This window comes from Paroedura picta, chromosome 3 (genome assembly GCF_049243985.1).
Source record: "Paroedura picta isolate Pp20150507F chromosome 3, Ppicta_v3.0, whole genome shotgun sequence".
In the NCBI taxonomy this organism is placed as follows: domain Eukaryota; kingdom Metazoa; phylum Chordata; class Lepidosauria; order Squamata; family Gekkonidae; genus Paroedura; species Paroedura picta.
Window position 1 is genome coordinate 822789 of NC_135371.1, and position 27477 is coordinate 850265.

At 53.0% G+C, this 27477-nt stretch overlaps 2 protein-coding genes across 2 annotated transcripts in view; both read right to left on the minus strand.

The window, feature by feature from the left end:
- Positions 1–16841, minus strand: part of LOC143833797 (uncharacterized) — a 32219-nt gene extending 15378 nt beyond the window's left edge. Inside the window, exons 1-10 of the mRNA XM_077330023.1 lie at positions 16363–16841; positions 14134–14614; positions 13118–13232; positions 10930–12196; positions 5362–5609; positions 3915–4261; positions 2986–3073; positions 2199–2269; positions 1868–1994; positions 24–1111 (exon numbers count right to left, since the gene is read on the minus strand). Of these exons, the coding sequence (XP_077186138.1) occupies positions 24–1111; positions 1868–1994; positions 2199–2269; positions 2986–3073; positions 3915–4261; positions 5362–5609; positions 10930–12196; positions 13118–13232; positions 14134–14614; positions 16363–16643 (4113 nt within the window). The 5' untranslated portion in view covers positions 16644–16841. The remainder of the gene's footprint in view (positions 1–23; positions 1112–1867; positions 1995–2198; positions 2270–2985; positions 3074–3914; positions 4262–5361; positions 5610–10929; positions 12197–13117; positions 13233–14133; positions 14615–16362) is intronic.
- A 1533-nt stretch (positions 16842–18374) lies between these two features.
- On the minus strand, positions 18375–24413 carry LOC143833947 (uncharacterized). The gene is made up of 5 exons (XM_077330315.1): positions 24003–24413; positions 23686–23782; positions 22586–22656; positions 22245–22371; positions 18375–21141 (listed from the first exon to the last, which is right to left on the minus strand). Exons 1-5 carry the CDS (start codon positions 24411–24413, stop codon positions 19433–19435), a joined length of 2415 nt encoding a protein of 804 aa, XP_077186430.1. The 3' UTR covers positions 18375–19432.
- Positions 24414–27477: the final 3064 nt, after the last annotated feature.

Genomic DNA, 27477 nt, shown 5'->3' on the forward strand with positions numbered 1-27477 from the left:
TTTTCACACTCTGAGCACTCAAAAGGTTTCTCCCCTGTGTGAGTCCTTTGATGCTGTAGAAGGTGGTTACTCTTACTGAATTTCTTTCTGCACTCTGAGCATTCAAAAGGTTTCTCCCCTGTGTGGGTTCTCTGATGCTGTAGAAGATTGCCAAGCTGACTGAATTTCTTTCCGCACTCTGAGCATTCAAAAGGTTTCTCCCCTGTGTGGGTTCTCCGATGCAGTAGGAGATGGGCACTCTGAATGAATCTCTTTCCGCACTCTAAGCACTCAAAAGGTTTCTCACCTCTGTGGATTCTTTGATGTTGTTGGAGACTGCTGGCCCCACTGAATTTCTTTCCACATTCTGAGCACTCAAATGGTTTCTCCCCTGTGTGGATTCTTTGATGTTTTTGAAGACTGCCAGCTACACTGAATTTCTTTCCGCACTCTGAACATTCAAATGGTTTCTCTTCTATGTGGGTTGTTTGATGTTGTTGAAGATTGCCGTTTTTACTGAAACTCTTCCCACACTCGGAGCATTCAAAAGGTTTCTCCCCTGTGTGGATTCTTTGGTGTACAACGAGCTGTGATTTGTATTTAAAGTACCTGCCACATTGAAAGCATTGACCTCCCTTCATTGTCACGTTCCTTGGGAAATGGAGTTTTCCCTGTCTTCCATCAGAGGTTGTCATTCCACTCCCTGAAGGGCTCAGTGGCTTCTCTCCTGAATTAATGCCATGTCGTTTAGTAAGATCCAACTTCTGTGAGAAGTCAGCTCGGTTTGAGCAGTTATCGTGTTTCTCTCCTGCCTGCGTTTGTGGGTGTTTGAGGAGCCCTGCCCTGCCGGGAAAGCTCTTTCCGCAGTCCGAGCGTTGATGGGTCTCCTTTCCACTGTCCATTCTCAAATGGATATTATGTTGGGTTTGGTCTGAGAAGTTCAGTCCACACTCCAAGCACTGGTACGTTTCTTCCACCGGGTGAATTACTTCACGTAAATCCCCCTCCTGGCAAGGGATGGGCTCATCCCTCTCCTCAGCTTCCTGCCTCTTGGGCCTGCCTTGATCCCTGAAGTTTCCTCTGAAGTCTTCCTCTGGCGAGGGAGGGTGCAGTTCTTCACCACGAACTGCTGCTGGAATAAGGAGACAGATCCCGTAAGTTCCCACAGAAGGAGGTTTGATATTCATGTGAGGTGCCATTCGCATTTTAAGCACGCCTGGGGGCTGCTTTCTGATGTACTTTGAATAAAGTGTATTTGTAGGACCCCCCTTTCCCTGCCGTCTGCCATCCCTCCCTCCCTCCCTCCCACCGGCCTGCTCCCCCCCCCCCGCATTTGGCTCCCTCTTCTGCTGGGCTTCTCCCGAGCTGCCTTCAGGCCTGCAGGCCTCGGATTCCCCCCTCCCGCCTTCTCCTGTCGCTTGGGAGGGAGAGGGTTTAGGCTGAGTTTCTGCCTCCATGGATTTCCTTCCTGCAGCACCTCCATTTTTATTTTCTGGCTTCCCTTTCTGTTAACTTATTGTTGAGGGAACCTGTACCCTTCATTTCTGCATCTCAGCCCTGGTAGAAATAGGGCTACAATCTCAGGAACTGATCCCCTCCCCCCCAATCTTTTCAGTTTTCAGGCGTGATTTGGGTACCAGACCCCTTTCTTGGCTCCAGGCCAGGACACCCTCTGGCTGGGCTGCTGGCCTCCACACAGGGGGCTTGGCCCGCTCTCCAGGCCACGTGGAAACGGTACTGTCACGGCCAGGCCAGCTCCTCCAGACCCCCAACAGGGGACAAGGAGCAGGGCAGGTCCGAAAAAGCTGCATTCTTGTTCAATACTTTGATCTGTGCCTCCTCCCAAAGGCAGGAATTGGCCCCTCTGGCGCCCCAGAAAGGTCCTTACCCAGAGAGGCCACCATCCCATAATTCTCCAGCATGACTTCCTTGCAGAAGGCTCTTTGGCCCGGATCCAGCAGGGCCCACTCGGCCTCCGAGAAAGACACGGCCACCTCCTCGAAGGAGAAGGGACGCTGGAAGAGAAAGAGCAGCCCTTCCTCAGAGCCCGTGCCAGTCAGGGGAGGCACCCAGGGAGGGGCCAGGAGGCAGAGCTTGGCACGGGCAAAGGGAGGGGCACCCAAGCCCCCTTCCTTGGACCGCTTTGGAGACACTGCAGGAACAAAAGCCCCTCTGTGCAGGGGGAGGGGAACCCGGCTGTCCCCCACCCTCTCCTCTACCTCGACTGGAGGTGCAGCTGCCGTTTCCGCCCCTCTGAGGATGCAACGGCCGAACGCCAGCGGTCCAAGGCCTGTGACAAGGAAGGAAGGAAGGAAGATGGTCAGCCTGGACTCCCTGGTTGGAATCCTGCTCCCTGCCCCCGCCAGGACAGGGAAGTCGCTCGGAGACTCCTTTGGGCAGAGAGAAGCGGCATGCAAGAGCCTCCCCCCCCCCCCCCAGGGAAACCTGCCAGAGGCTCACATGGCACGATTTGCCAGGCTTTTTAAATACACGGTGAGAGGGGCAGAAGAGAAGCTCTGGAAACCAAGAGGCGACTTCGGTATGCATGAAAAGCCCCGGCTAATCACAAAGGGCTTCCAGAGGGTCTCCTGGCGGTTTGACATCACTCGAGTCCCCCCAAATGTATCTGCCGTCCATTCTCCTCTTCCTGACTGGCCCCTGGGTGGGCCTGGGGAGCCTCTAAATGCAGGGGCAGAGAAGGCAATAGCTGGCCACTAGCAAGGCCTTTTCTGAAGGATGCTGCCCTAGACTATGGAGGCTCCATTCATTTGCTGCAGCTAACGGCTGCACCCAGATTGGTTTACCTTTCCTTTTTCAAGCCGCTTTGAGGTGAAAGGGAAATATTTTGGGAAAGGAAAACAAGAATGGATTCTCTCTGACGGCCCTTCAAGGCAGTGGCCAATGGCTGGATCCTGGGCTGTGTGGGCTTGTATTTCCTCTCCCAAACCGCTGACCCACTGACCGCCTTGCGTGCCCCGTCCCCATCGGGCCATGAAACAGCCGTACCGCACGAGGGGGCCTGTGGGGCCTCAGCCCTCTGCCCCTCCTCCTCCGCAGACAACCTGGCTTCCGTCCTCCCGGGGGGTCCACGGGGCTGAAAGAGAAGGAAAGGAGACGGGTGAGAGGAGGAATCGGTGAAACCCAAGAGGAACCCCAAAAAAGAAAGAAAAAAAGATCCTCAGTGAACTGTTTTAAGGGGGAGAGGGGCCCACGGGGCCCACATCAAGAGGATACACGCTGCTTCTACCATCTCCTCCTAAAGTGCTCCCAAAGGGCCCTACCCAGCCTGTGCGGAATGGACCACGGACGGTGGGATCTGAGAGCGGAGAGCCACGTTTAAGCCCACTGCCACTGACCACTCAGCAGCGACGATTCTTTGCAAACATCTTCCACAAAATTATTTCTTGAGATTGGCCAGGATGTTTTGAATTTCTCACATCAGTATTTGTTTTGACTATTTCAGGACTCCTATGACACCCAACCTGCCTGGCCTTGGGAAGATATTTGACACCCATATAGTTTGCGTGTGTGAATACAATTTTGAGGACTGAAGGCGTTGAGTCTTTTGGATATTAAACATATTTAGGCTGTGGCTGGACAGAGCCTTCTCCTGGATGCTTGAGGCTGATCCTGCACTGGTGGGACTAGATGGCCTTTGTGGCCCCCTCCCACTCTAGGATTCTACGAATAATGTGATTCTCTGCTACTGGAATGGGCACTTCCATCTTGTTCCTGGATATTTCGATTTGAGGCGTTAACGGTACTGTTGTACGTTGTTTTTGATCCTATAATTCAAAGTGCTGAATTTTATTTGGGCATCCTGCTTCAGCCACGGCCAAAATTCACAGCTTGGTTTTCTTCCCAACCTGGAAGAAAGATCTGGTTGGACTTAGCATAAGCTCAGGATTTGAAGTGAGTGAAGGAAGCCCCCTCACCTGCTCAGCCTGCCTCTCCTCCTGGGCCTGGCTGAGGAGGAAGCCTTCGGCCAGGGCCACCGCCTGGGAGCTGCTCTCCGGCCCGCATCCTCTCACCCAGCCCTGCATCTCCCGGGGCAGGAGGGCCAGGAACTGCTCCAGGGTCACCCGGTCCAGCATCTGCCTCTTGGTGCTCCTCTCCGGCTCCAGCCAGCGGCTGCAAAGTCTGTGGAGCCGGCTGCAAACCTCCCGGGGCCCAGCGGCCTCCTGGTAGCGGAACTGCTGAAAGGACTGGCTGGTTCCCGGCCCTTCTGGGCCCTCCTGCTCTTCCATCTCCTTCCCTGCGTTTCTTCCGACAGCGGAAAGGCCTTACCCTCACTCTCGTGGCTGTGAAGAGGGGGAGGAGAGCATTTAAAATTCAGAAGGAACCAAAAGAGAACGGAGCCCCTTCATCCGTGCGGTCGAGAGACGCCTAAAAAGGTGGTGAAAGTGAATGAGATGGAGCAGCCCTGTTTAGTCTGTGGATCAAGACGCTATTTTACATATCAAGCTCTTTGATCCTCCAGGGAAGTAAAATATCTCTGTTTGGCTTTAAACATCTGTTCCAGATGCCATGAGCCCGGCCTCCCAGCACTGTCCTCAGGGTGACTCTCCATGTAAACTGTAAGTAAGACCTGAACCGCTTTGTCTTTCTCCTCCACAGGCCGGAAGCAGCAGGGCCATGGAGGAGACAGGGGCCGGCTTGGTGGAGTGGCGTTAAGAGTGGCGACCGGTTTGATTCCCCCTCTCCTCCTCCACATGGAGCGAGTCACAGTTCTCTTAGAGCTGTTCTCACAGAGCAGCTCTCCCAGAGTTCTCTCAGCCCAATCTACCTCCCAGGAATATGCTGTGTGGAAAGGAAGGGGAGGTGACCCTAAGCTGCTTTCGGGGAGTGGAAAGCAGGTATAAGAACCAACTCTTCTTCAGCAGCTCTGCCCCAGGGGCCAGTGGGGGGGGGGATTAAGTCTCTCCAGCGTAAGGCCAGGGGGCTGCCCGGATGACCCCGGAGAGGCAGTGAACCCCCAGGGAAATGGCAAAGGGGATGTGAAGCAGGGCCCCCAATGCTTTGCAAAGAGGGCAGCCAATGGGCTTGTAGGGTTCATCCCATGTGATCACGCCCAGCAGTCTTTCTGGGCCTCCTGACAAGGCAGGTAACCCATGAGAGGGGGGGGGGGTCCCAATACCCCTCTTTTCAGTACCCGAAAGAATCTCAACATGGTTTCCAATCGCCTTCCCTTCCTCTCCCCACAACAGACACCCTATGATTTCAGTGAGTCCAAGAGAGCTCTGAGAGAACTGGGACTGGGCCAAGGTCACCCAGCTGGCTGCGTGTGGAGGAGTGGGGAATCCAACTTGGGAGCTCTGAGAGAACTGCGTGGGGACTCCAACCCGGCTCTCCTGCTTCAAGGCTGCCGCTCCGAACTGCTACCCCAGGTCTTCTCCGGGTTCAAGGCTGCGGCTCTCGGGGGCTCAGGGGCCCCGGGACTTTCCGCCCCCAACAAATAGGGGGGGGGCTTCAATAGCCAATGCACGCGCCGCGCAGCAGAGGGCGGGGGGCCAGGTGGGGAGCAGCGGCGGAGAGGGGGCGTCGGGCTCTTCCCCATGAAGCCGGCTGGCGACGGAGCTGGCCTGGCGGGTTCGGGCGGAGGCTTCCAGCGGAGCCCGGGAAGAGCGGGACTGCACGGGGGGAGGAGGCGGGCCTTTGGAAGCGCTGCAGTCCCCCAACTCCCCGGCAAAGCACCCCCTCCCCATTACTTACTTGCGAGTAAACCTCCCGGGGTCCGCCCGCGTCCCTCTTGCAGCCCCCTCCCCCCCCCGCCTTGCTCGGGCTCTCTGGGAAGGGCTCGCCCACCTTAACCTGTTCGGTGCTGCAGACCCCCCCCCCCCCGAAACCCATCGGCGGCGCCCCGTGCAGAGCTACTCGCGAGCAGCCCCGAAGGGGTTAAGCCCAGAGAGACGCTTCTCGCAGAGGCCCAGCAAGGCGGGGGGGGGGGGGAGGGAGCCTTTTGCGGGCGGATCCCGGGAGGCCTTCTCGCGAGTAAGCCTCGGGCAAGTCAGCTTTTGACGGACGGGGCGGGAGCCGGGAGGAGGCTGCTCGGCCGATGCAACCGACGGGCCTCGAGGCGAAGGGCGCCTCGGGGGAGGGTTGCCAGCTCCCGGCGGGAGGAAACCTGGAGGCTTGGGGGATGGGGGCTTCAGAGGCCGACGTTCGGGGACGGGAGGGGCACCATACTATACATGCAGCCCCCCCCCTCTCAAGCAGCCCGTTGCGTTCTTCTTTTGGGGGGGGAAGGAGGGAGAAGGGACCTCTGCAGCCCGGAGAGGAGCGGTCATTCCGAGGGACCCCCAGCCCCCCCCTGGAGGGCGGCACAGCAGGGGCTCCTGAGGCTCCCCCTTAGTGACCCGGCTCCATTGGAAGGCGGGGGGGGAGGGGGGTCACATGCAAGGCTGACTTTGGCACCTGGAAGACCAGCCCGGTTTGATTCAGGACTGGAGGCCCCTCGCCCCTGCGGCCTTCCCCCCCTGGCCTGGGGGAGATGGTCATAGCCCCCCCTCTGCACAAGTCGGCTCCGGGCGGATTACAGATAAAAGGCAAGGAACCTTTTCAATAACAGACACAATAAAAACACTGAAATCTACGTTTCCCCCAATCAAACCATAACAGTCAAACCCCGCGAATGACCAAGCCAGGCAGGTGGCGGAGAGGAACCCAAAACAGCGCCCCGGTCCCCATCCCGCCACGATGGAAGAACGGGCTGTCAGATGTCGCCTTGTGTTTAGCGAGACGAGCTTCCTTTTTTCGGGGATAAGCTTCTTGCACACAAAAGCTCCGAGCCGGACTAAAATGTGCTTGGCCTTTGAAGTGGACTTAAACCTTGTTCTGCTGTTCCAGATCAGCCCACCTCAAATCCACACACGAGAATGGGCTACTGTCGTGCGCTGCACATGGGTCTCCCCTCGAAATCTGTTTGGGGGCTTCTTGGTTATTCCCATCAAACGGAGCCCCCCCCCCCCCAGACTGCAACAATTTCAGGCTCAAAAAGCTTCCTTTGATTCTTGCAGGATTTTTTTGCAAACTTGTAAACATATTAAAAGAGCCTCTTGTGGCGCAGAGTGGTAAGGCAGCCGCCTGAAAGCTTTGCCCATGAGGTTGGGAGTTCGATCCCAGCAGCCGGCTCAAGGTTGACTCAGCCTTCCATCCTTCCGAGGTCGGTAAAATGAGTACCCAGCTTGCTGCTGGGGGGTAAACGGTCATGACTGGGGAAGGCACTGGCAAACCACCCCGTATTGAGTCTGCCATGAAAACGCTAGAGGGCGTCACCCCAAGGGTCAGACATGACTCGGTGCTTGCACAGGGGATACCTTTACCTTTACCTTTAAACATATTAACGTAATTAGGACAGACATAGCTTCTGCCAGTAGATGGCGCTGCAGGGTTATGTTTGGAAAACAGCATAAAAGGGAGAATTTCCACTGGCCAAAGAAGGGCTTAATTCTGTCTGGCCTTTGACTCCATGCTGAGTCCCGCAGGGGCTTACCCGCCTTTCCCTTCCTCTCCCCACAGCAGGCATCCGGTGAGGTTGGTGGGGCTGAGAGAGCTCCAAGCAAACTGTTCCGGGAGCTCTTCTTTGTGGCCAAGCATTTATACCCCGAATTCAACTTGGGTTGGTCTTAAAGGGGCCCCTAAAACGGTAATGACTGGGGAAGGCACTGGCAAACCACCCCGTATTGAGTCTGCCATGAAAACGCTGGAGGGCGTCACCCCAAGGGTCAGACATGACTCAGTGCTTGCACAGGGGATACCTTTACCTTTACCTTTTAAACTGGGTTCAAAAAGGTGGGCTTGCTACGGCTCCAAGCCCAGGGAAGAGGAAGGAGAGCCAGAAGGCAAGGGATGGCCCAAGGGGCTCAACAAGTGACCCATGAAAAGGGGGACTGACCCCCCCAAGGGAGAGAATGCTCTTAACCCTTCTCCTCCCAGAGCCTCCTGCAAAATGCAACAACATTGTCCTTGCGGTGCTATAATTAGGGTGTGTGAAGAGAATTCCATTGTTGTGTGCAGGAATAAGTTCTAGCAAATCTAAAAAGCAATTTGCTCCTGAGACTAGAGGGTTCAAACCCTGCCTCCTCCACATGCAGCCAGCTGGGTGACCTGGGCTCATCACAGCCCTGATACAGCTGTTCTCGCACAGCAGTCCTGCCAGAAGCTCTCTCAGCCTCCTCTCCCTCACAGGGCATCTGTTGTGGGGAGAGGAAGGCAATAGGAAGCCACTTTGAGACTCTTTGGGGCAGTGAAAAGTGGGGCATAAAAACCAACTCTTCATCTTCTTCAAATCAGCTTGCAGTTGTCTTCTCTACCCTAGTGAGGGAGGTGGGGCTGAGAGAGCTCTGAGAGAACTGTGACTGGCCTGAGGTCCCCCAGCTGGCTGCATGTGGAGGAGGAGGGGGGAATCAAATCTAGCCCTCCAGATTAGGGGTTGCCTCTTTAACCACAGCAAGGCTCTGCACCGTCTGCCGGTTAAGGCTGAAAAGAAGCCTTAGATTGGATAATGCAAACAAATTAACTAGCAACTCTTTACCGGCAACAACAATTTTATTAGACAAGATGTTAGAAAATACAAATGGTTGACAATTAACCCCACAGCTGCTGCAAAAACAAGTGCCAATAAAATGAAATCTCCAAATTTTTCTCAATCACGTTAGACCGGGGTAGTCAAACTGCGGCCCTCCAGATGTCCATGGACCACAATTCCCAGAAGCCCCTGCCAGCGAATGCTCCTGGGAATTGTAGTCCATGGACATCTGGAGGGCGGGCAGTTTGACTACCCCTGCATTAGACTATATCAAGTTTCAAGCAGGCCAGTGTTCAGATTATGATCCTCAACTGTGCTTAGGTCTTCTTCTTCTACCCCTTTAAATCTACCAGATGAGGGGAGGGCTGACTCTTGGGCACTTATCCCCCCCCCCACAAGCTTGTTGGCCTCCTTTGCCTGGAGAGCCAAAGGCCAAGGAGGGAAGCAACAGGAAGGTTGAAGCAGCAGACAGAACATCATTCAAATAAAGGAAAACTTTAGCTTTAAGAGCTTGAACTTTAAAGACCAAGTGAAGCGGCACAATTTCTACAACTAGGCAGAACCAACTTTTAGACATGTGCAGATGTCCTTTATGACTTTACACGAACTTCTTGTAACGCGCAAGCAGATCCACAGGTGTTAGCAGGCAGGTATACAGTAATCACCTGGTGGTTATGTGCCCTTGTCCTGTTTTTATTAGACATTTCGACAGGCACGAGGTACTCACTTGGAGGGGGGGGTAGTTTTGCAAAAGGGCGTTCTGGACGTTGGTGTGTGTGTGGCACAAACAACTTCATTTCTGCCACCCTTTTTGCCCCAGCAACTGTTCACCACTCTTCTTGCTTCAACACTTGTTTGTGGCGTGTGTGGACAAGAACAACTAGCTGAGCTAAACACTTGTTGCATCAAACTATTCATGGCGAAAGGTTTTACTTTTCTAAGGATGGCGTTAGACTCGCTAGCCTGCCCTTCGGCACCATGGGGCTCGAAACAATGCCAGTCATACATCTCAGCTACTCTGAGAGTCCCATCCAGGGAAATCCGACTGGCTCTTCACATCCACCGGCCTAGGCAGGGAAAACCAGCTCTCTTTATCTCATGCTAAATCTTCTGAACGTAAAGCAGGAGGCTGCCAACGGGGAAACACTCGGTTCTTAACTACTGGTGAAAAAGCCAAATAAGCATGTCTCAAAATGCCTGCAATGCCGGCATTCTGTTCTGAAGGAAGACTAGAAGTCCAAAAGTAATTCTGCATTCAAAGGAAACAAATATAGCATTTCTGCAAGGGCTTTCATGAACTGTCCGAGATACAAGAAAAATCTTAAGCAACCTGACCGGCCATCCGATGAACCTGCCACAATCGGGCAGCCTCATGAGAAATGCAGGATCTCCGAGAGAACTTGTGACTTAATCAAAACCCTACGCATTAGGAGCCATGACATGCCATAAGGTTATATATTTAGTGGAGGTGTTAAAACATTCCCCAAACTGCACATTACGTGATTTCGTTTGCAAAATCATCTCATTATTTCTGTGACGTAACACTTGGGTACTGAAACTGTTGATAAAAACTGATCAAACTGAAGATAAGAATCCACTAAGGTAAAATATATATCTTGTCACTTTAGTGCCCATTTTTCATGGCTTTATGCCTTGTTGTTGTTAGGTGCAAAGTCGTGTCCGACCCATCGCGACCCCATGGACAATGATCCTCCAGGCCTTCCTGTCCTCTACTGTTCCCTGGAGTCCATTTAAGTTTGCACCGACTGCTTCAGTGACTCCATCCAGCCACCTCATTCTCTGTCGTCCCCTTCTTCTTTTGCCCTCAATCGCTCCCAGCATTAGGCTCTTCTCCAGGGAGTCCTTCCTTCTCTTGTTGCTATTATGGGTGTCATTTTTATATTCTCGTTGATAGTGATAACAATGCTTGAATTACTTCTTTTAAAGATAAGTGGCAGAGAAAATTGGCTGACTGATGAAGATTTATTGAAATGGGATTTTATCCGGAACTCCAGTCTTTTGAACATATGTAGTTTGGAGGCTATTCTTTGTCAGGGGACTGTCCAATTGAAATCGTGTAATGTGCAGCTTGGGGCTTGTTTTAATACATCTACTAAACATGTAATTATAGAGCATCCTAATGAAATGAATTTGTCTTCTACCTCTCAGAGCGCTGCATTTTGCTTTTGTGTCTGACGTCATGACCTTCTTTGTTGTTTGGCTTTAATCAAGACCCTGCCACACTCCCTCGAACAGGTCCTGGCTGCCTTGCCAATGAGATCTATTTGAGGCTCGCTTCATGGCGAGAGCTCATGCCACAAGCTGAGCATTTATACGGTTTCTCTCTAGTTTGAATTCTGCTCCTTTCCTATGGTTACAGGGCAGGTTCTGAGCAGATGCACGCTCCTTCCTGGAGTTTTTATGGTTTCAACTCTGCATAGTTGGCGGTTGGCGCTACGGTGTGGAAAACAGGGAAGGCTTCGCCACAGTCGACGGGGTTCCCCCTCCTGTGGGTTTTCTGATGTTGCTGGAGGTTGGATTTATGTGTGAATCTCTTGCCGCACTCGGTGCATTCAAAAGGTTTCTCCCCCGTGTGGGTTCTTTGATGGTGCTGAAGGTTGAAACGCCAACAAAATCTCTTGCCACACTCGAGGCATTCAAAAGGCTTCTCCCCCGTGTGGATTCTTTGATGCCGCTGAAGACTGCCGCTGAGGCTGAATCGCTTCCCGCACTCGGAGCACTGGAAAGGTTTCTCCCCTGTGTGGGTTCTCTGATGCTGCTGAAGATCCTCACTCCACCGGAATTTCTTCCCACACTCCGAGCACTCAAAGGGGTTCTCTCCTCCGTGGGTCCTCTGATGCCTCTGCAGTTGGCCTCTCCAGGTGAAGCTCTTCCCGCACTCGGAGCACTCAAATGGCTTCTCCTTTGTGTGGGTCGTTTGATGCTGCTGAAGCTGGTATCTCCAGGTGAAGCTCTTCCCACACTCGGGACATTCAAAGGGTTTCTCCCCGACGTGAGTTCTCAGGTGCCTCTGGAGATGGCTACTCCGACTGAATCTCTTCCCGCACTCGGAGCACTCGAAAGGCTTCTCCCCCGTGTGGATCCGCTGATGCGCTCGAAGGTGAACCCGGTGCTGGAATCTGTTGCCACACTCCAAACATTCAAAAGGTTTCTCCTCTGCATGGGTCGCTTGGTGCAGGAGGAGATGCGCCCGGCACTCGAAATGCCTCCCGCACCAGAAGCATTTGTGAGCCTTCCCGTTGAATGAGCTCTTCCCGCTCTCGGAGCAGATAAACGCCTCCCCTCCGGGATGGTGGGACGTCTCCCTCTGGTGCTGAAGCAGCTCCGATTGCTCAGAGAACCTCTCGGCACAGTCAGAGCAGCAGTAGAGCTTCTCCCCTATGTGGATTCTCTGGTGCGCTATGAGGTCTTCTCCACACGGGAAGCTCTTTCCACACTGCAAGCAGTTATGGGCCTTCTGCACCTCCAGATCCTCCTCCCCCGTGTGGATTCCTGCACAGGCACTGCCTCCTTGACCAGGCGTGGCTTTTCCCCTCGTCTGCTTCCTGTGGCCTCCCTCCTGCCTCTCTGGTCCGTCTCGATCCCGGAAGCTGCACTCAGACCCTCCTTCCTCATCACTTTCCAGGGAGAACTCCTGGAATTCCTCAACCGGTTTCTTGGTCTCTTTGGCTGGAATAAGGAGGGAGACACAATCAGGATCAACAGGTGTACATTTCGTTTCCACTGTCAGAGCTAGGGTCGAGTGCTCCGGTGAAAATTTATGTAAAAATTTCTGCCTATAAGCTGTGGATTATCAGAGTAATTTGGGACCAGGAAACACAACACGTATATAGTGTTTTATTTCACAATAGAACTGTTGATAAGAGTCATTACCATTTATACACAGACCTGCTTGCTTTTGGACTCCTCCATCAAGAGGGAGGCATCAAAGGTCACCCCCAAGTTCCTGACGGTGCGCAAAGTTCTCACTTGAGCTCCTAGGTAGAGGAGACATGCTTCCTGTCGGGTAACTTGGGTGGGATGCCCCGTGGCCCAGAAGAAAGGACTCCTATCCAAGGAGATCTGGATAGATTGGGAAATTGGGCCATAACCAACAACATAAATTTTAATAGGGAGAAGAAGAGGAGGTTTTTATACCCCACTTTTCCCCTCCCAAAGGAGTCTCAAAGTGGCTTCCCATCACCTTCCCTTCCTCTCCCCACAACAGACACCGTGTGAGGTAGGTGGGGATGAGAGAGCTCTGACAGAACTGCTCTAACAGCTCTAACAGGACTGTGACTAGCCTTGGAACACGGAGGTTTCATTTTCACAATGGCTAATAACAGTCCCCAATCTGTCTACCTTCCCTTTTCCTGAGCCACCTGGAGTCCCAGAATGGAGGTAAAGTACAAATATTTTTATTCAAACAAAATAAAATGCAAATGCCTCCCAGAGATCTGTCTAATCGGCCTTCGAGGGAATGGCTATGAGGACATCCTGGGGTACTGAGTCCCACTAGCTAAGTCTGCGTTGGTGACACAACTACTTCCTCTATCGACCTATGAACGTCACGACGTGTCCCGATCCCATCAGGCCACCAAACAGTCTTACCACGTGAAAGAGTGCCCTGGCCCAACTCCTGGGCCTGAGCCCCCTGCCCTTCCTCCGAAGGAGACCCTTCCTCCTCAGAGAAGTCAGCTTCCATCTTCACTATTGGTTCCCACATCTGAAAGGGCAAGAAAGGAGACGGGTAAGAGAAGGAAGGGTAGAGGCTGAACAGATGGATCCTGCCCCACTCCCAGGCTCTTCAGGGTGTCGTGGTGGTAAAGAGCAGCGGCCTCCGATCTGGAGAACTGGGCTTGACTCCCCACTCCTCCTCCACGTGCAGCCAGCCGGGCAACCTTGGGTGTCATGGGGCATGGCAGTTCTCCCCAAGAAGGTTACTCCGAGTCTCAGAAAAGAACTATCAGTAGTTTATTGGAAAGACATGCTAACGGCTACACAGAACGCTTTGTTGCTGAAACTGACCACTGAGACAATTATAGAGTTGGTTTCCCACATTCTGTGATCTCACACAATGCACCCCCTCCTTATCTTCAAAGTGAAAGTACGATTGACAACTTAGCACCTAGGAAGACCACAATCATAATATACAAAAAGTGATAAGAAAACAGGTTTGCCCAAGGAGGTCTCGAGAAAATGGGAGGGAGAACTTGCAGGAGAGAAACCAACTGATTGCTTGAGGGCCACCTTGGGACTTTGGTCAAGCTGCTATGGCATGAGCCAGAAGCAAACATGGTCTTTGGCCTGTCACAGGCCTGTTCTCTCAGAGTAGTTCTGTTCGAGCTCACTTAGCCCCACCTCCCTCACAGGATGTCTCTTGTGGGAGAGAAAGGGAAAGGTGTTTGTAAGCTGCATGGAGATTCCTTCGGGTAGTGAAAAGCAGAGTATAAAAAACTAGGTCTTCTCTTCTTCTTTATCCCTGCATTGACCAGCACGGCTGGTTCCATCGTAGAGGCAAGAATCTGGGTTTCTTTCCAGACGAGCAAACGCTCTAGAAGCGGAAATATCTGGCAAGGACTTAGGATAAGGTTGTGAGTTGAACTGAGCAAAGGAAACCCGCTCACCTGCTCTGCCTGCCTCTTCTCCTCTGCCCGGCTCTGGAGGAAACCTTCAGCCAGCGTCACTGCCTGGGCGCTGCTCTCCGGCCCGCATCCTCTCACCCAGCCCTGCATCTCCCGGGGCAGGATGGCCAGGAACTGCTCCAGGATCACCAGGTCCAACATCTGCTTCTTGGTGTGCCTCTCTGGCTCCAGCCAGCGGCTGCAAAGTCCGTGGAGCCGGCTGCAAACCTCTCGGGGCCCATCGGCCTCATGGTAGCAGAACTGCCGGAAGCATCTGCTGCGTACATCTGAGGTCGTAGTGTCCTGAATCAAGATCTCCGGCCCAGCTCTCTCCCAGAATTCAACCCCACTCCCTGCTTGGATGGGATGGGGGTCTTTCCTCGATCTTTTGCCAGTTCCAGGTCCTTCTGGTTCCTGCTCTTCCATTTCCTTCCTCTTCTTTTGGGTCACTTCCAACACCGGAAAGATACCTTTACTCGTGTGACTATAAAACAAGAGAGAAGAGATCAGAAAGGCAGCAAGACGCCCACAGAGAACGGAGCTCCATCACTGGGCAACAGACACCAAAGGACTGCCTCGGTGGGTCAGAAGGAATGTCCTTGCTGTAGCTTGTGGGTCAGGATTACTGCTGTTTATGCTGCACTGCATCTCAGGCTTGGCCCCAGATTTCTAGGAACGTCCGTCTAGCGAGGTAGCGACACTCTGGCTCTCCAGTGTCCATGGACTTCAATGCCAGCCCCCATGGGAACTGTAGTCCATGGGTATCTGGAGAACCCCTGTGTGCCTCCCTGTGGGACACAATGACTAGAAACAGCTTCACCACTGCAGGCATCTCCTCCACGGGCCCCGACCAAGCAGCCAGTCAAGGGGCAAAGACAGGGAGTCCTCAAGTCCTTCCTGGCCAGGGCACAGGGGCTGCCTGGATGAACGTGAAGCCCCACGGAAACAGCCCATAGGGAGGGGAGCACCAGCCAAAACGCGTTGCATCGGGCTTGAAGAAGGACATTGGCAGCAGTGTGTCATCTGTATATGGGGGACAGCTAACCCCCAAGCGATGATTCGGGCTTAAGCAAGGTGTGCAGAGCAGGGGCAAAGGAGAGAAGACAGAAGGTTTAGATACCCTTGAGGGGTCCCAACGCAGCTTACAATTATCTTCCCTTCCTTTCTGCACAAAAGGCCCCTTATGAGGCAGGCTGAGAGAACCGTGATTGGCCCAAGGTCGCCCAGCAGGCTTCACGTGGAGGAGAAGTGGGGAACTGAACCCAGTTCTCCAGGAAAGATTCTGCTGCTCACAACCGCTGCCTTATGCTGGTGAAGGTCCCCCACTGAGAGAGCCCGTCTGGCGTTGTGGTTAAAGGGTGGCAGACTCCTGTCTGGAGAGCCGGCTTTGACTCCCCACTCCTCCTCCGCCTATTTAAAGAATAAGTTACTCACATGCCTGATACCCTGCATGGCAAAAGAACTGCCCTGTGTGAGAGCCACTGTCAACTTTTAAGCAAATGCAAGACAGCAAGACAGGCTCACAGAAAAGTATGCAGCACAACCTTACAACATAGATACATGACCACGATTTGAACTTGTCCCCTGCGCAAGGCCGACTGCCTCATTCTGCCTGTGGGCCGTTCTGGGAAGGGGGCAGGGCCCACCATGGCAAGGGCGGCCAGACCTTCGACTGCATCTCGACCAGAGGTGGTCCACAAAGGTCCTCTCTGTCGCAGAGGCTGGCCGGAAAACAGCCTGAAAAGGACTGAGGGCAGACGGGGTGGCCTAGAAGACCTGGAGGAAGGGATGCCAGCCTCCAGGGGGGACCTGGGGAACCCCCGGACTAGCTCCCCTCTAGACTGCAGAGATCAGTCATTTCACACCCCCCCCCCCTAGAAAAGGGCTGCTTGGGAGGAGAGGCTTTGGGGCCTTGTGCCCCAGGAGGTCCAGGGATGCCACCCTCCAGGTACGCACTGGAGATCCCCCAAAATGACAGCTCTGGAGAAAGGGGCTGCTTGGGAGCCTCCAGGGGGGACCTGGGGATCCCCCGGAATGACCCCTCCTCTCCAGCTGCAGAGATCGGCCCCCCTTCCGAGGAGGAAAGGGCTCTTGAGGGGGTGTCCTTTGGCCCTGGGCCCCACGAAGGAGGTCCTGGTCCTCCCGGTTCCAGCCCAAAATCCCCTGGAGTTTCCCGGCCGGGATCTGGCACCCTCTGCCGGACTGGGCAGGGTCTGCCTCCCCAGGACTCACCTGCGAGCCGAGCTGCCCGGGTCCGCCTGCAGAGGGCTTTGTCTCCCCCCCACCCCTGCCGGGTCTTCTGGGCCATGCAATGCGCCCCCTCCCCCCCAAGGCCCCGGAAACGAGCCCTTCCCCGCCCGGCTGGGCCCCTCTAGGAATCCGCTCGCTGGCTTAACCCTTTCGGCGCTGCAGGCGGAGGGAGCGGAGTTCAAGGCCTGCGCTTCCGCCTGGAAAGCGGCCCTGCAGCTTCCGCACAGCCGGAGACCCAAGGGTGGGGGGGGTGGGGGCTGCATCCTGCCCGGTCCAGCAGGGGGCGCTCTCCCCAAGACAAAGCGGGCGGGCTCTCTGCTGCCGCCCCCAGGGCGAGGGTGGGAGGAACGCCTGCCCGGATTCCAGGCCACGCCCCCTCTCCAACCTCCATGGCAACCAGGGGCCCTTGAAGGGAGCCGCCCCGCCCGCCCGCTGCGCCCGGTCCCCTGCGAAGCCCCTCCGGAATTCTCTTGGGCGAGCGCCTGCAGTGCCGCCCCGATCCCACCAGAGGGCGCGCAAGAGCCGCACCTTTCCTTATAAGGAAGAAAAGGCGCGATTCCCCCCCCCTTCCTATGGAAACTATATAGATGCTGATAGTCTCCTGAGGAGAATTTCTTATGCGGATGACTGGAAAGGGGGGTGGGAGAATTCGCTTTATATGAATTGGCTGCACCTCAGTATGTCGGCCACCGACTCCCCGAGGCCGAGGACCCTCCGGACAGCCCAGCCAACCCCTCGCTGGACGCAGCCGTGTTGCCGAAATGGCCGTCTCCCCTCAGGGAAGGAAGCGGTGGGGTCGAGGCACCCCGTCCTCGCGGGAAAAGCTCCCCTTGGGCTGGAAACTGGAGCTCAGCAGTTTAGGTGGAGGACCGTACCACAGCCGGCATCTCGAGGGCTTCCGTCTGCAGGATTTATTATTATTATTATTTTATGTATTTACAGTATTTGCTGGCGTATAAGACTACTTCCCCCCCCTGAAAAACCTGCCTCCAAGTGGGGGGGTCGTCTTATACGCCGGGTGCACTTCAGTTGGGATAGACAGAGCTGCCCATAGTGGCCCATAGTACTGTATTTTGAGCGGAAATGTTGGGGGGTCATCTTATACGCCGGCAAATACGGGTATATACTGTCTTTCCTTTTGGCTCATAACATGAGGAACTTTCGCATTCCAATGCAGTACAATAAGCTTTTGACCTTGATATATACTAACATCTTTAACAATGGGAACTTTTATTGAATAACACAGTTCAGAATTTAACATTCAACAATCAGCAACTCAGGTTTTCTGCACTGTGATTCTGTTCTTCCATTAAACAGTTCCGCAAGGCCTGCAAAAGGGAGCTCCTCCGCAGGGCATTTGTTTGAGGCCGACCTAAACCATCACTTCCAGTTGGCCCCCAAGCCCCCCCCTCCTACTCCGACTGCTACAAATCTGTACTACTGAGTTGAGCTGAGGCTCCTTGTAGTCCCACCATTCCTTAATGTTACTGTTATTATATTAATATTATTGTTATTCACTTTGCTGTTTTAGAAATGATGTTACCTGTATCATTTTTCTTGTTCCATGTAAACCGCCCTGAGCCTTTGGGGTGGGCGGTATATAAATACAATAAATAAATAAATAAATAAATAGTAAACATTTATTTGATATTGCTATTTGAATTGGTTACACAGATCCACAAATACACGCTGGTCCCTAGCCAAAAATCTTTCAATTGTGAACTTTCCAGTTTAGCAGGATTTTAAGAAAGAATGAAACCAACTCACTTCCTTCCATGGATTGATCAACAAACTGGAAATCAAGGAAGACACAGGGTCGCTAATTCTTGGCTGAGCAACAAGGAAGAGAGGTGCCCAACAGATGGCCATTAATGTCCTACCTGTATCGTGTTTTTATAAATAACGGAAATTTTCTGGAGGACAAGAAACATAAAACAGGGGGGGGGGAGAGAAATATGTAGGAAAGGAGTAGAAAAGATGTGGAAAACTAGAGCTTGAAAAACAAACAAATTTAATTAAGGGGAAAAGGTTTCCCCGAAATAATACAATAATATAAATTTATCAACTTCCTACAAACAAAAAACCCAACAACCCCAAAATCATGCCAAACCCTTGTAATATCGAATATCGATAAGCCTGTTAATATTGGAAAACAAAACTAGTAACACAACAGTCGGGATTACAGTTAATTCATTGGAACAGGAAAAGAAATGTAGGTCTTCTATCTCCAATTCAACAAAAGTAGTTTCTCAGGTTTTGATTTTCCTTGCAGCAGACGATCTGAACCTTGTCTTCAGTTAGAACAAGAAGTTTTCCCTTCTACCCTCTTGAATCACCCTCCACCCTCCGAATACATCTTTTCTTCCTCCCTCGTGTGGTTTATTTGAGTTCTGTCTTTGGTCCAATTATCTGTTTCTTCCAGGTTAGGGTCAGGATTTTGGGCAGGTACAAGCATTTACAATTTACAAAAATATACGATTTCAGCTGTTTCTATAGTCATGTGTGAAATACAAAAATATTTCACCATAAGCTATGCAGTTATATGGTTTCTCATTGCATGAGTTCGTTCATGTTGTTCAAGATGGCCAGACTAACGGAATCTCTTCCCACAAGCTCAGCATTCAGGATTCTCCCCTGTATGAGTTCATAGAGGCTATTGAAGATCACATCTATGAATGCATTTCATTTCTCACTCTCTGCATTCAAAAATATGTTTTCTTAGGGAGAGGTTCTTAGATGTTGTTAAAAACGGATGCTCCAGTTGAAGGCCTTTCCAGACTCTGAGCATACAACGATTTCTCCTCTTTGACCATTTACGCACTGGGAACTTCACTGCCCCAGCTCTCATGCAGGAGCACAAATCGGGGGCGGATAAGGCACACCGGGCCAAATGCTCCCTTGTGTGGGTGCAGGAAGAGGTGGGGCAACCTGCCACAAGTAAAACTCCAGCCTGCAGCTCAGCATGAAGCCTCCAGTGCGTAAACAGTCTTTGTGAGTTCCTTGTTGATGCTAAATAGTGCCACTTGGATTGAATTTCTTTCCAACATTCTGATCACTCAAAAGGTTTCTCCCTTATATGAGTTCTTTGATGAACTAGAAGACTGCCACTCTGAGTGAATCTCTTTCCGCATTTTGAACATTCAAAAGGTTTATCCCCTGTATGGGTTCTTTGATGTACGAGAAGATCTCTACTCCACCTGAATCTTTTCCCACACTCTGAGCACTTAAACTGTTTCTCCTTTGTGTGGGTTCTTTGATGACGTCGAAGAATATCGGTCCCACTGAATCTTTTTCCACATTCTGAGCATTCAAAAGGTTTCTCCCCTGTGTGGATTCTTTGATGCAGTAGGAGATCGCGACTCTGACAGAATCTTTTCCCACATTCTGAGCATTCAAAAGGTTTCTCTCCAGTGTGGGTTCTCTGATGCAGTAAGAGATTTCCACTCTGACTGAATCTCTTTCCACATTCTGAGCATTCAAAAGGTTTCTCTCCTGTGTGGGTTCTTTGATGAAGTAGGAGGTCGCCACTCTGAGTGAACCTCTTTCCACATTCTGAGCATTCAAAAGGTTTCTCTCCTGTGTGGGTTCTTAGGTGCCTCTGAAAGTCAGGATTTCGACTAAATTTTTTTTGGCACTCTGAGCATTCATAAGGTTTTTCCCCTTTGTGGATTTTTTGATGCAGTAAAAGACTTCCGCTCTGACTGAATCTCTTTCCACATTCTGAACATTGAAAAGGTTTCTCCCCTGTGTGGCTTCTTTCATGTATATGAAGATTACCAACTTGACTGAATTTCTTTCCACATTCTGAGCATTCAAAAGGTTTCTCCCCAGTGTGGGTTCTTTGATGCACTAGGAGATCTCTACTCCGACTGAATCTCTTTTCACACTCTAAGCATTCAAAACCTTTCGCCTTTGTGTGGGATATTAGATGCCGTTGAAAATTGTTTCTGTTACCCACTTGCTTTCCACATTCTGAGCATTCAAAAAGTTTCTCCCCCGTGTGAGTTCTTTGATGTTGTTGAAGATTACCAACCCGACTGAATCTCTTTCCGCACTCTGAGCATTCAAAAGGTTTCTCCCCTTTGTGGGTACTTTGATGCAGAAGGAAACTGCTACTCTGAGTGAATCTCCTTCCGTATTCTGAATATGCAAACGGTTTCTCCCCTGTGTGGGTTCTTTGGTGCACAAGCAGCTGTGATCTGTATTTAAAGTACATCCCACACAGGAAGCACTTCCGTGCCTTCATTGTAATGTGACTTGGGGCATGTATATTAAGCTGCCTTCCATTAGAGAGTGGCAGTCCGGTCTCTGCGTTGGTACATGGCTTCTCTCCCGCATCAATGCTTTGGTTTTTCATAAGGTCTGGTTTCTGTGAGAAACTGTCGTCACGGTCTGAACAACTGTGAAGTGTCTCCCCAGGATGTGTTTGCTGATGGTCAAAGAGCTCTGCTCTGCAAAGGAAGCTCTTTCCACCCTCCACTCCCTGATGGGTCTTCTTTCCACTCGGCATTTGCAGGTGGACCTTATAGTGCACCTCATCCGAGAAGCTCACTCCGCACTCCGAGCACTGGCATGTTTCCTCCGTCATGTGAATTAATTCATGGAAATCTCCCTCTTGGAGAGGCACGAGTTGATCTCTCTTCTCAGCCAACTGGGATCCTTTCTGCGTCTTGGGTCTAACTTGATTCCAGACGTTTCCCCTGAAGTCCTCTGGCGATTCGTGATGCAGCTCCTCCCCTTCCTCATTCCCCTGATAACCCCCTGTTGGTAATAAAGAGAGAGGTCCAGTTAGGACCCACAGAAGCAGTTCTGATTTCCACCTGACATCCCATCCACACCCTAAGTCAGGGGTAGTCAAACTGCGGCCCTCCAGATGTCCGTGGACTACAATTCCCAGGAGCCCCTGCCAGCGAATGCTGGCAGGGGCTCCTGGGAATTGTAGTCCATGGACATCTGGAGGGCCACAGTTTGACTACCCCTGCCCTAAGTGATTCAGGGGCTCGCTTCCGCTGTACGTTGAAGCATGCAATATTGCACAGTGAAAACTGGCTTCCCCCTTGCCTCTGCAGCTTCCGACAGCCTCTTCCAAGGAGAACTCCTGGAATTCCCCCAAGAGTCTGCTCTAAATCTGCTGCCGGAATGAAGGAGGAGGCCCTCCCAGGACCCAGGAAACTGGCCAGGCTGTCAGCCAGGCTCTCTTCATTCACAAGCCTTGATTTCCTGCGGCTGATCTCCTTCCTCCGAAAAAAATTCTGCTGCAGGACAGGGGGAGGCTAGCAGCTCCCTGAGGTCAAGGGAACCTCCCCCCCCCCGGATTTCTGGAAGGGAGAGCAGTGGGGTTTTTTTTGGGGGGGGGGTAAGGCATGTAGGTGACCGCTGGAGAGAAGAGTTGATGAGCCTTTCTCCTCGTTCTGCCTGACTGTTCTTAAGTCGTCTCTCTTACCTGCTTCTCCTTCTCTTAATACATTTATCGTCTTGTTTGTTTTTTGGAGTGTCGGTCTGTATCTCCACCCTGGTAGAAATGGGTTTGAAATCTTGGGGATTGACCCCACAATACACACGGCTGGCTTTTGCCGGCTACAGGGGCGGCTGTGCATGAGTGACTTGGGTAACAGACCCCTTTCTGGGGGCCCCTCAGCAGACCCTTCTTGTCTCCAAGGCAGGACAGCCTCCCTCCTCCTCCACACAGGCCTCAGTTGCCCCCGGGCCACCCAGGGGGCTTGGCTCGCTCTCCCGGAACGGCACTTTCCCTGCCAGCCTGACTCCTCAAGAACCCCAGCAGGGCAGGCCTGCTCAATAGTTGGATCCACACCTCATTTCAGTGGCAGGAATTGGCCCCTTTGGCCCCCAAGAGAGATCCTTACCCAGGGAGGCCACACTCCCGTAGTTCTCCAGCATGACTTCCCTGTAGAGAGCTCTCTGGCCCCGATCCAGCAGGGCCCACTCGGCCTCCGAGAAAGACACGGCCACGTCCTCGAAGGAGAAGGGATGCTGGAAGAGGAGGCAGATTCCCTCCTCAGAGGTCGGGCCAAGCAGAGTTGGCACACTGGCAGGGGCAGTCGGGGAGGGCACCGGATGCAGAGCTGGGCACAGGCAAAGGGAGCGGCATTCACAGCCTCTCTCCCTCGGACGCCTGGGCAGCAACCGCAGGAGCACAAGCCCCCTGGAAAAGGGAGGGGGGATCCCACCTGTCTCCCGCCCTTACCTGGACTGAAGGTGCAGCCGCCCTTTCGCCTTCTCTGGAGACCTGATGGCTCCACAGCGCTTCTTCCCGGCCTGAGAGGGAGACCACGGAGGAAAGAAGACTGTTAGCCTAGACTCCCTCGCTGGTTTGCTTTTCCGAGTCCGGCTTCCTGCCCCCTCCTTCCCAGGGCTCTGAAATGTCAAGGTGTGTTTAGGGGGTTAGTGAATCGTCGGAGGGGCGGAAGAGAAGCCCCAGGTACCCATGCGCCTCGGGGGCTTCTAAATACTGCTGACCCTCGAGATTTCTGTGAGAGCCGAAACGTGCTCTGCGATCTCCGGAGTTCAAGAAAACGAAAGCCTCCTTGCGGGATCCGACCCCAGTCCCAGGCCCTCCCTTCTCCCACCAGCTGGGCCCTCCCACAGGCCCTTGGGTCCGGCCTGGCAGGAGAAAAGGAAGGGGGACAGAGACGGCATCACAAGACACGTCTCCGTCGTCCACTCTCCTCTGCCTGAGCGTGGCCCTTCAGGTGCTCCTGGGAACCCTCCCAGCAGGGCCACAGAAGGCAACTGGGGGCCACGAGCGGTGCTTGTTGAGAGGTACGCTACCCCAGAACATGGAGGTTCCATTCATCGGCTGTGGATTGGTCTACTGTTGCTTTTGTGAGTTGCTTTGAAGCCCACCGACAGGTAGAAGGTGGCTGGGAGATATTCCAATCAATGAGAATAAGAATTGAATTGCCTGCTATGAATCCCTCAAATCGCCTTGCAAGGGAGTGTCCATCCGTGGGTGTCAATCCCAGAACCTGACTCTGTGTCGTGTGCAGATGCATTTCCTTCTTCTCCTGTCCCAAAGCCGACTGGGTGTCATGGTTGTGGGCAGAGCTCTCTAATCTGGAGAACCAGGCTAGACTCCCCACATCTCCTCCACAGGCAGCCAGCTGGGTGACCTTGGGCCAGACCCAGTTCTCTCAGAGCTCTCTCAGCCTCACCTACTCACAGGGTGTCTGTCGTGGGGAAGAGGCAGGGAAAGGGGCTTGTAAGCTGCTTTGAAAGTCCTTTGCGAAGCAAAATGTGAGGTACAAACCCCGGCTCTTCTTCTTTTCCTACACAAACCAGCCTTACCACGTGAGAGGGCATCTGGAGCTTTCTCCAGGGCCTGAGCCCTCCGGCCCTCCTCCGCAGAGAACTGCCCTTCCGTCTTCACTGCTGGTCCCCTCATCTGAAAGAGAAGGAGAGAGCGAAGAGGAGGAATGGAAGAGGCCGAGGAGGCGGATCCTGCCCCACTCCCGGACTCCTCAGCCCTGCATCGGCCAGCAGGGCTGCTTCATCCACAGGGCCAGGAGTCAGGGGTGGGTTTCCCCCTGCAGGGCAAATTCTCTAGAGCCAGGAAACCTTCAGGTAAGGGCATCCTTTGAACGGAGCGAAGGGCATCCCCTCACCTGCTCGGCCTGCCCCTCCTCCTGGGCCTGGCTGAGGAGGAAGCCTTCGGCCAGGGCCACCGCCTGGGCGCTGCTCTCCGGCCCGCATCCTCTCACCCAGCCCTGCATCTCCCGGGGCAGGAGGGCCAGGAACTGCTCCAGGGTCACCCGGTCCAGCATCTGCCTCTTGGTGCTCCTCTCCGGCTCCAGCCAGCGGCTGCAGAGTCCGTGGAGCCGGCTGCAAACCTCCCGGGGCCCAGCGGCCTCCTGGTAGCGGAACGGCCGGAAGCTTCGGCTGCGTATGTCTGAGGTCACGGTGTCCTGAATCAAGATCTCCAGCCCAGCTCTCTCCCAGAATTCAACCCCACTCCCGGCTTGGGTGGGATGGGGGCCTCTGCTTGTTCCCGGTCCTTCTGGGTCCTCCTCTCCCATCTCCTTCCTGTCCCCTCAGGTCCCCTCCAGCTGTGGGTAGATCCCCACGTGGCTACAAAGAAAGAGTTGAAAACATCCCAGAAAGGTCGAAGGAAACCAAAAGAGAACAGAGCGACATCATTGATCCTGCACAAGAGCCATGTTAGGACCGAACCAGGGAGTGAGGTGGGGCCTCCTTGTCCGGTTTGTGGATGCGGATTATGCCCCTGTGTCAGCTCTCGCCCTCGGACTCCTGGGGATCTGCCTGCCTGGGGACAGGGAGGGGCTCAGCCGCTGCAAATACCTCCTCAGCAGGCAGCAGCTCCCTCTGAGCCAAGGGGGAGGGGGAGAGGGGGCCTCTCTCGGACCAACACGGCTGAGCATTTGATATATTTTGGGGGATACAATCCGGATCCTGCCTCTCTGCCCCCCGGAAGAGCCACCAAAGTGGCTAACAAAAGTTGAGGCATGTCCGTGTGTGTGTGTGTGTGTGTGTGTGTGTGTGTGTGTGCGTATTCCTGCTATTCGATTCTTGCCTTCTCGGCAGGGCTCAAGGCAAGGGACCCGGCGTGCCCGGGGGATCTGAGGTCTCTTCGGGACCGCCTGTCCCAGTAGTCCTCCGGTGCCGCCAGGCTGGTGTTCCCGGCCCCAAAGAGGAGCATCTGGCCGGCCAGGGCCTTCTGGACGGGGGTCCCGGCACTTCCACAGCGCCTGCAGGACGAGCTCTAGAGAGCTCGGGGAGAACTGCCCCGATGGCCTCCTCCTGCCCGGCCGAGGGGAAGCCGGATCTTGGGCCACACGGAGCAGCGCCTGAAAGCCTCTTTGTGGCGTTTTGCAAACCGCTTAATGCAACCCCCAAGCAAGCGCGGGACACCCGCCCGGCTCTCTCCCAGGAACGCAACGCTTACTCGCGAGTAACCCTCCCCGGGGTCCGGCTGCAAAAGGTTTCTCCCCCCCTCGCCCCGCGACTTACTCGCGAGTAAACGTGCTGCCCGGGCAGGGTCCGGCTGCCAAGCGCGTCCCTTCCTCCTCCCTCCTCTGCACTTGCAATTGCGAAGCCTCCTTACTGGGCCTCTCTGGGAAGCGGCTCGCTCGGCTTAACCCTTTCGGCGCTGCAGGCGAAGGAGCCGGCGGAGAAAAGTCCCCCGCCCACCCTGGAGGCTCTGTTGGGAGGCTGCCACCTCCCGCTCGGGAGACGCCTCGCCAGGTGGGGGCGGGTTGGGGTCCGAGCAAGAACGAAACAGCTTTGCGGTCGACGCTTCTTCCCTTATCAAGAACTCCCTGAAGACCGGAGCTGGGCGAGGATTTAACCCGCTTTAGGATGCTTTGGGCTGATCTTGCGTTGAGCGGGGGGTTGGACTAGATGGCCTCCGTGGTCCCTTCCCCCTCTGGGATTCTGTGATTCTGCCAACCCCGCTCTCAAATGACGGAGCTTCGCCAGGACTCCCGTTATGTCTGCATGGAGATGTTCAAAGGGCGTCGCAATTCACTGTCTGAACGCTTAATTATGGGCTGTCCTACAAACAAGGTGGGCTATAATAATGGATGACGATTAATATGAATCACATCTGGCCAGTCAACTCCCCTCCTTTCTCCTCCAGATCACTCTTCTACAGCCCCAGTGGAAACGGCTCCTGCAGTCAGGTCTGCAAACGACAACACCAGCAGATCAATTTGGGTCAGGAGTTCCCGTTCAACTTTCTCTAAAGAAAGGAGGAGAAAAGAAGGAGAAGGGAACCCAGACAAACAAACCGAAAAAGGATCCGATTAGGGCAATCTTAATTAGATATGAACCTTGCTGGATAAAATAATTGAACAACATCAGACTAAAACAATGACTGCGGGAGAAGAATTTCAGTGGGAATTGCAACCCTGTATATTCTAAAAATGTATATAAAGGAATATATATGTATGTATGTATGTATGTATGTATGTATGTATGTATGTATGTATGTATGTATGTATGTATGTATGTATGTATGTATGTGTATATATATATATATGTATATAAAAGAAAACAGCCAAGCCAAAAAGTGAATGGACACAGGGCGTGGCCCAGAGCTGTTCACAAGCCCACCGGCCCTTCCACCACTCTAGTCAGAGCCCCGCCCTACACAGGTGTGAGGGAGTCATCAGCACTGCTTCTTAAAACAATCTGGGATGATTTTTAAACTTTTAAACATGGGGGTTGCAGTAAGAGCATTCAAGTCTGAACAGAAATGCCCCAAAGTTACTGAGAGTTACAGCAAGTTAGAATAAGGCAGCCTTGACTGAATCTCTGACTCCCACAAAACAATTTGGGGAACTTTTATTATACATTTGCCCCTCACGGTCTTCATGCTTAGCCTCCAGGCGGGACCTGGGGATCCCCTGGAATTACAGCTCACCTCCAGACTACACAGAACAGTTCTGCTGCAGAAGATGGATGCTTTGGAGGGGGGACACCAACCAGTGGACCAAACCAGGACATTTGTTGTTGTTTTTTGGCAGAATTGAGCAGAGGCTTTTTTCTGACGCACATGAGATACCCTCTCAGCACAGAATTAAATAATAGCTAAGAGTGGTGACCCCGGGCACATATCATAGGACGTGGTCTCCAAAAAGGATAACATTTACATATATTTGTTGGAGCCATAATGTACAGATCCCATTCAACCACTCAGCTACGCTTTATAAAGAGTTTAATATATTTAATATAAGAGTGTATCATCCCAGTTCTGATCATTGAGGAAGACCCAGTAGGAATGAAGCACATTTGGTCTTATGTGCTGTTAGTTCTGTATAGTTTTTATGAAGTTTTTATTCTGTTTTTAATTGTGCACTACAATAAATAATCGACAAGCTTTACATTATTTTATTGTACAGCTCAACTTCTGAGTTCCTACCTGTTGAGGTTGGCTTGTGCTCCTTTTTTGGTTTTGGTTTTGCTTAACTGAGTCAGCCAAGCCTGGAGCTCTGAATCTGGACCAGTGATTTGGGCGATTGGGTTTGGTCAGATCGATTCTACTGGAATGCAAAAACTGCCAGTGTTGCTTATTGTGCACATCCCTACTATAACATTAAACAAAGACAGGTTAAAATGAAT

Bases quoted from the DNA above. Each gene is read 5' to 3' on its own strand.
- LOC143833947 (XM_077330315.1), bottom strand. From the start codon at position 24,413: ATGGGAGAGGAGGACCCAGAAGGACCGGGAACAAGCAGAGGCCCCCAT. The intron at 23,783-24,002 runs GTGAGGGGATGC...CTTCTCTTTCAG, and splicing joins AGGAGGGGCAGGCCGAGCAG to ATGAGGGGACCAGCAGTGAA. The intron at 22,657-23,685 runs GTAAGGCTGGTT...TCTCCCTCTCAG, and splicing joins TCCAGATGCCCTCTCACGTG to GCCGGGAAGAAGCGCTGTGG.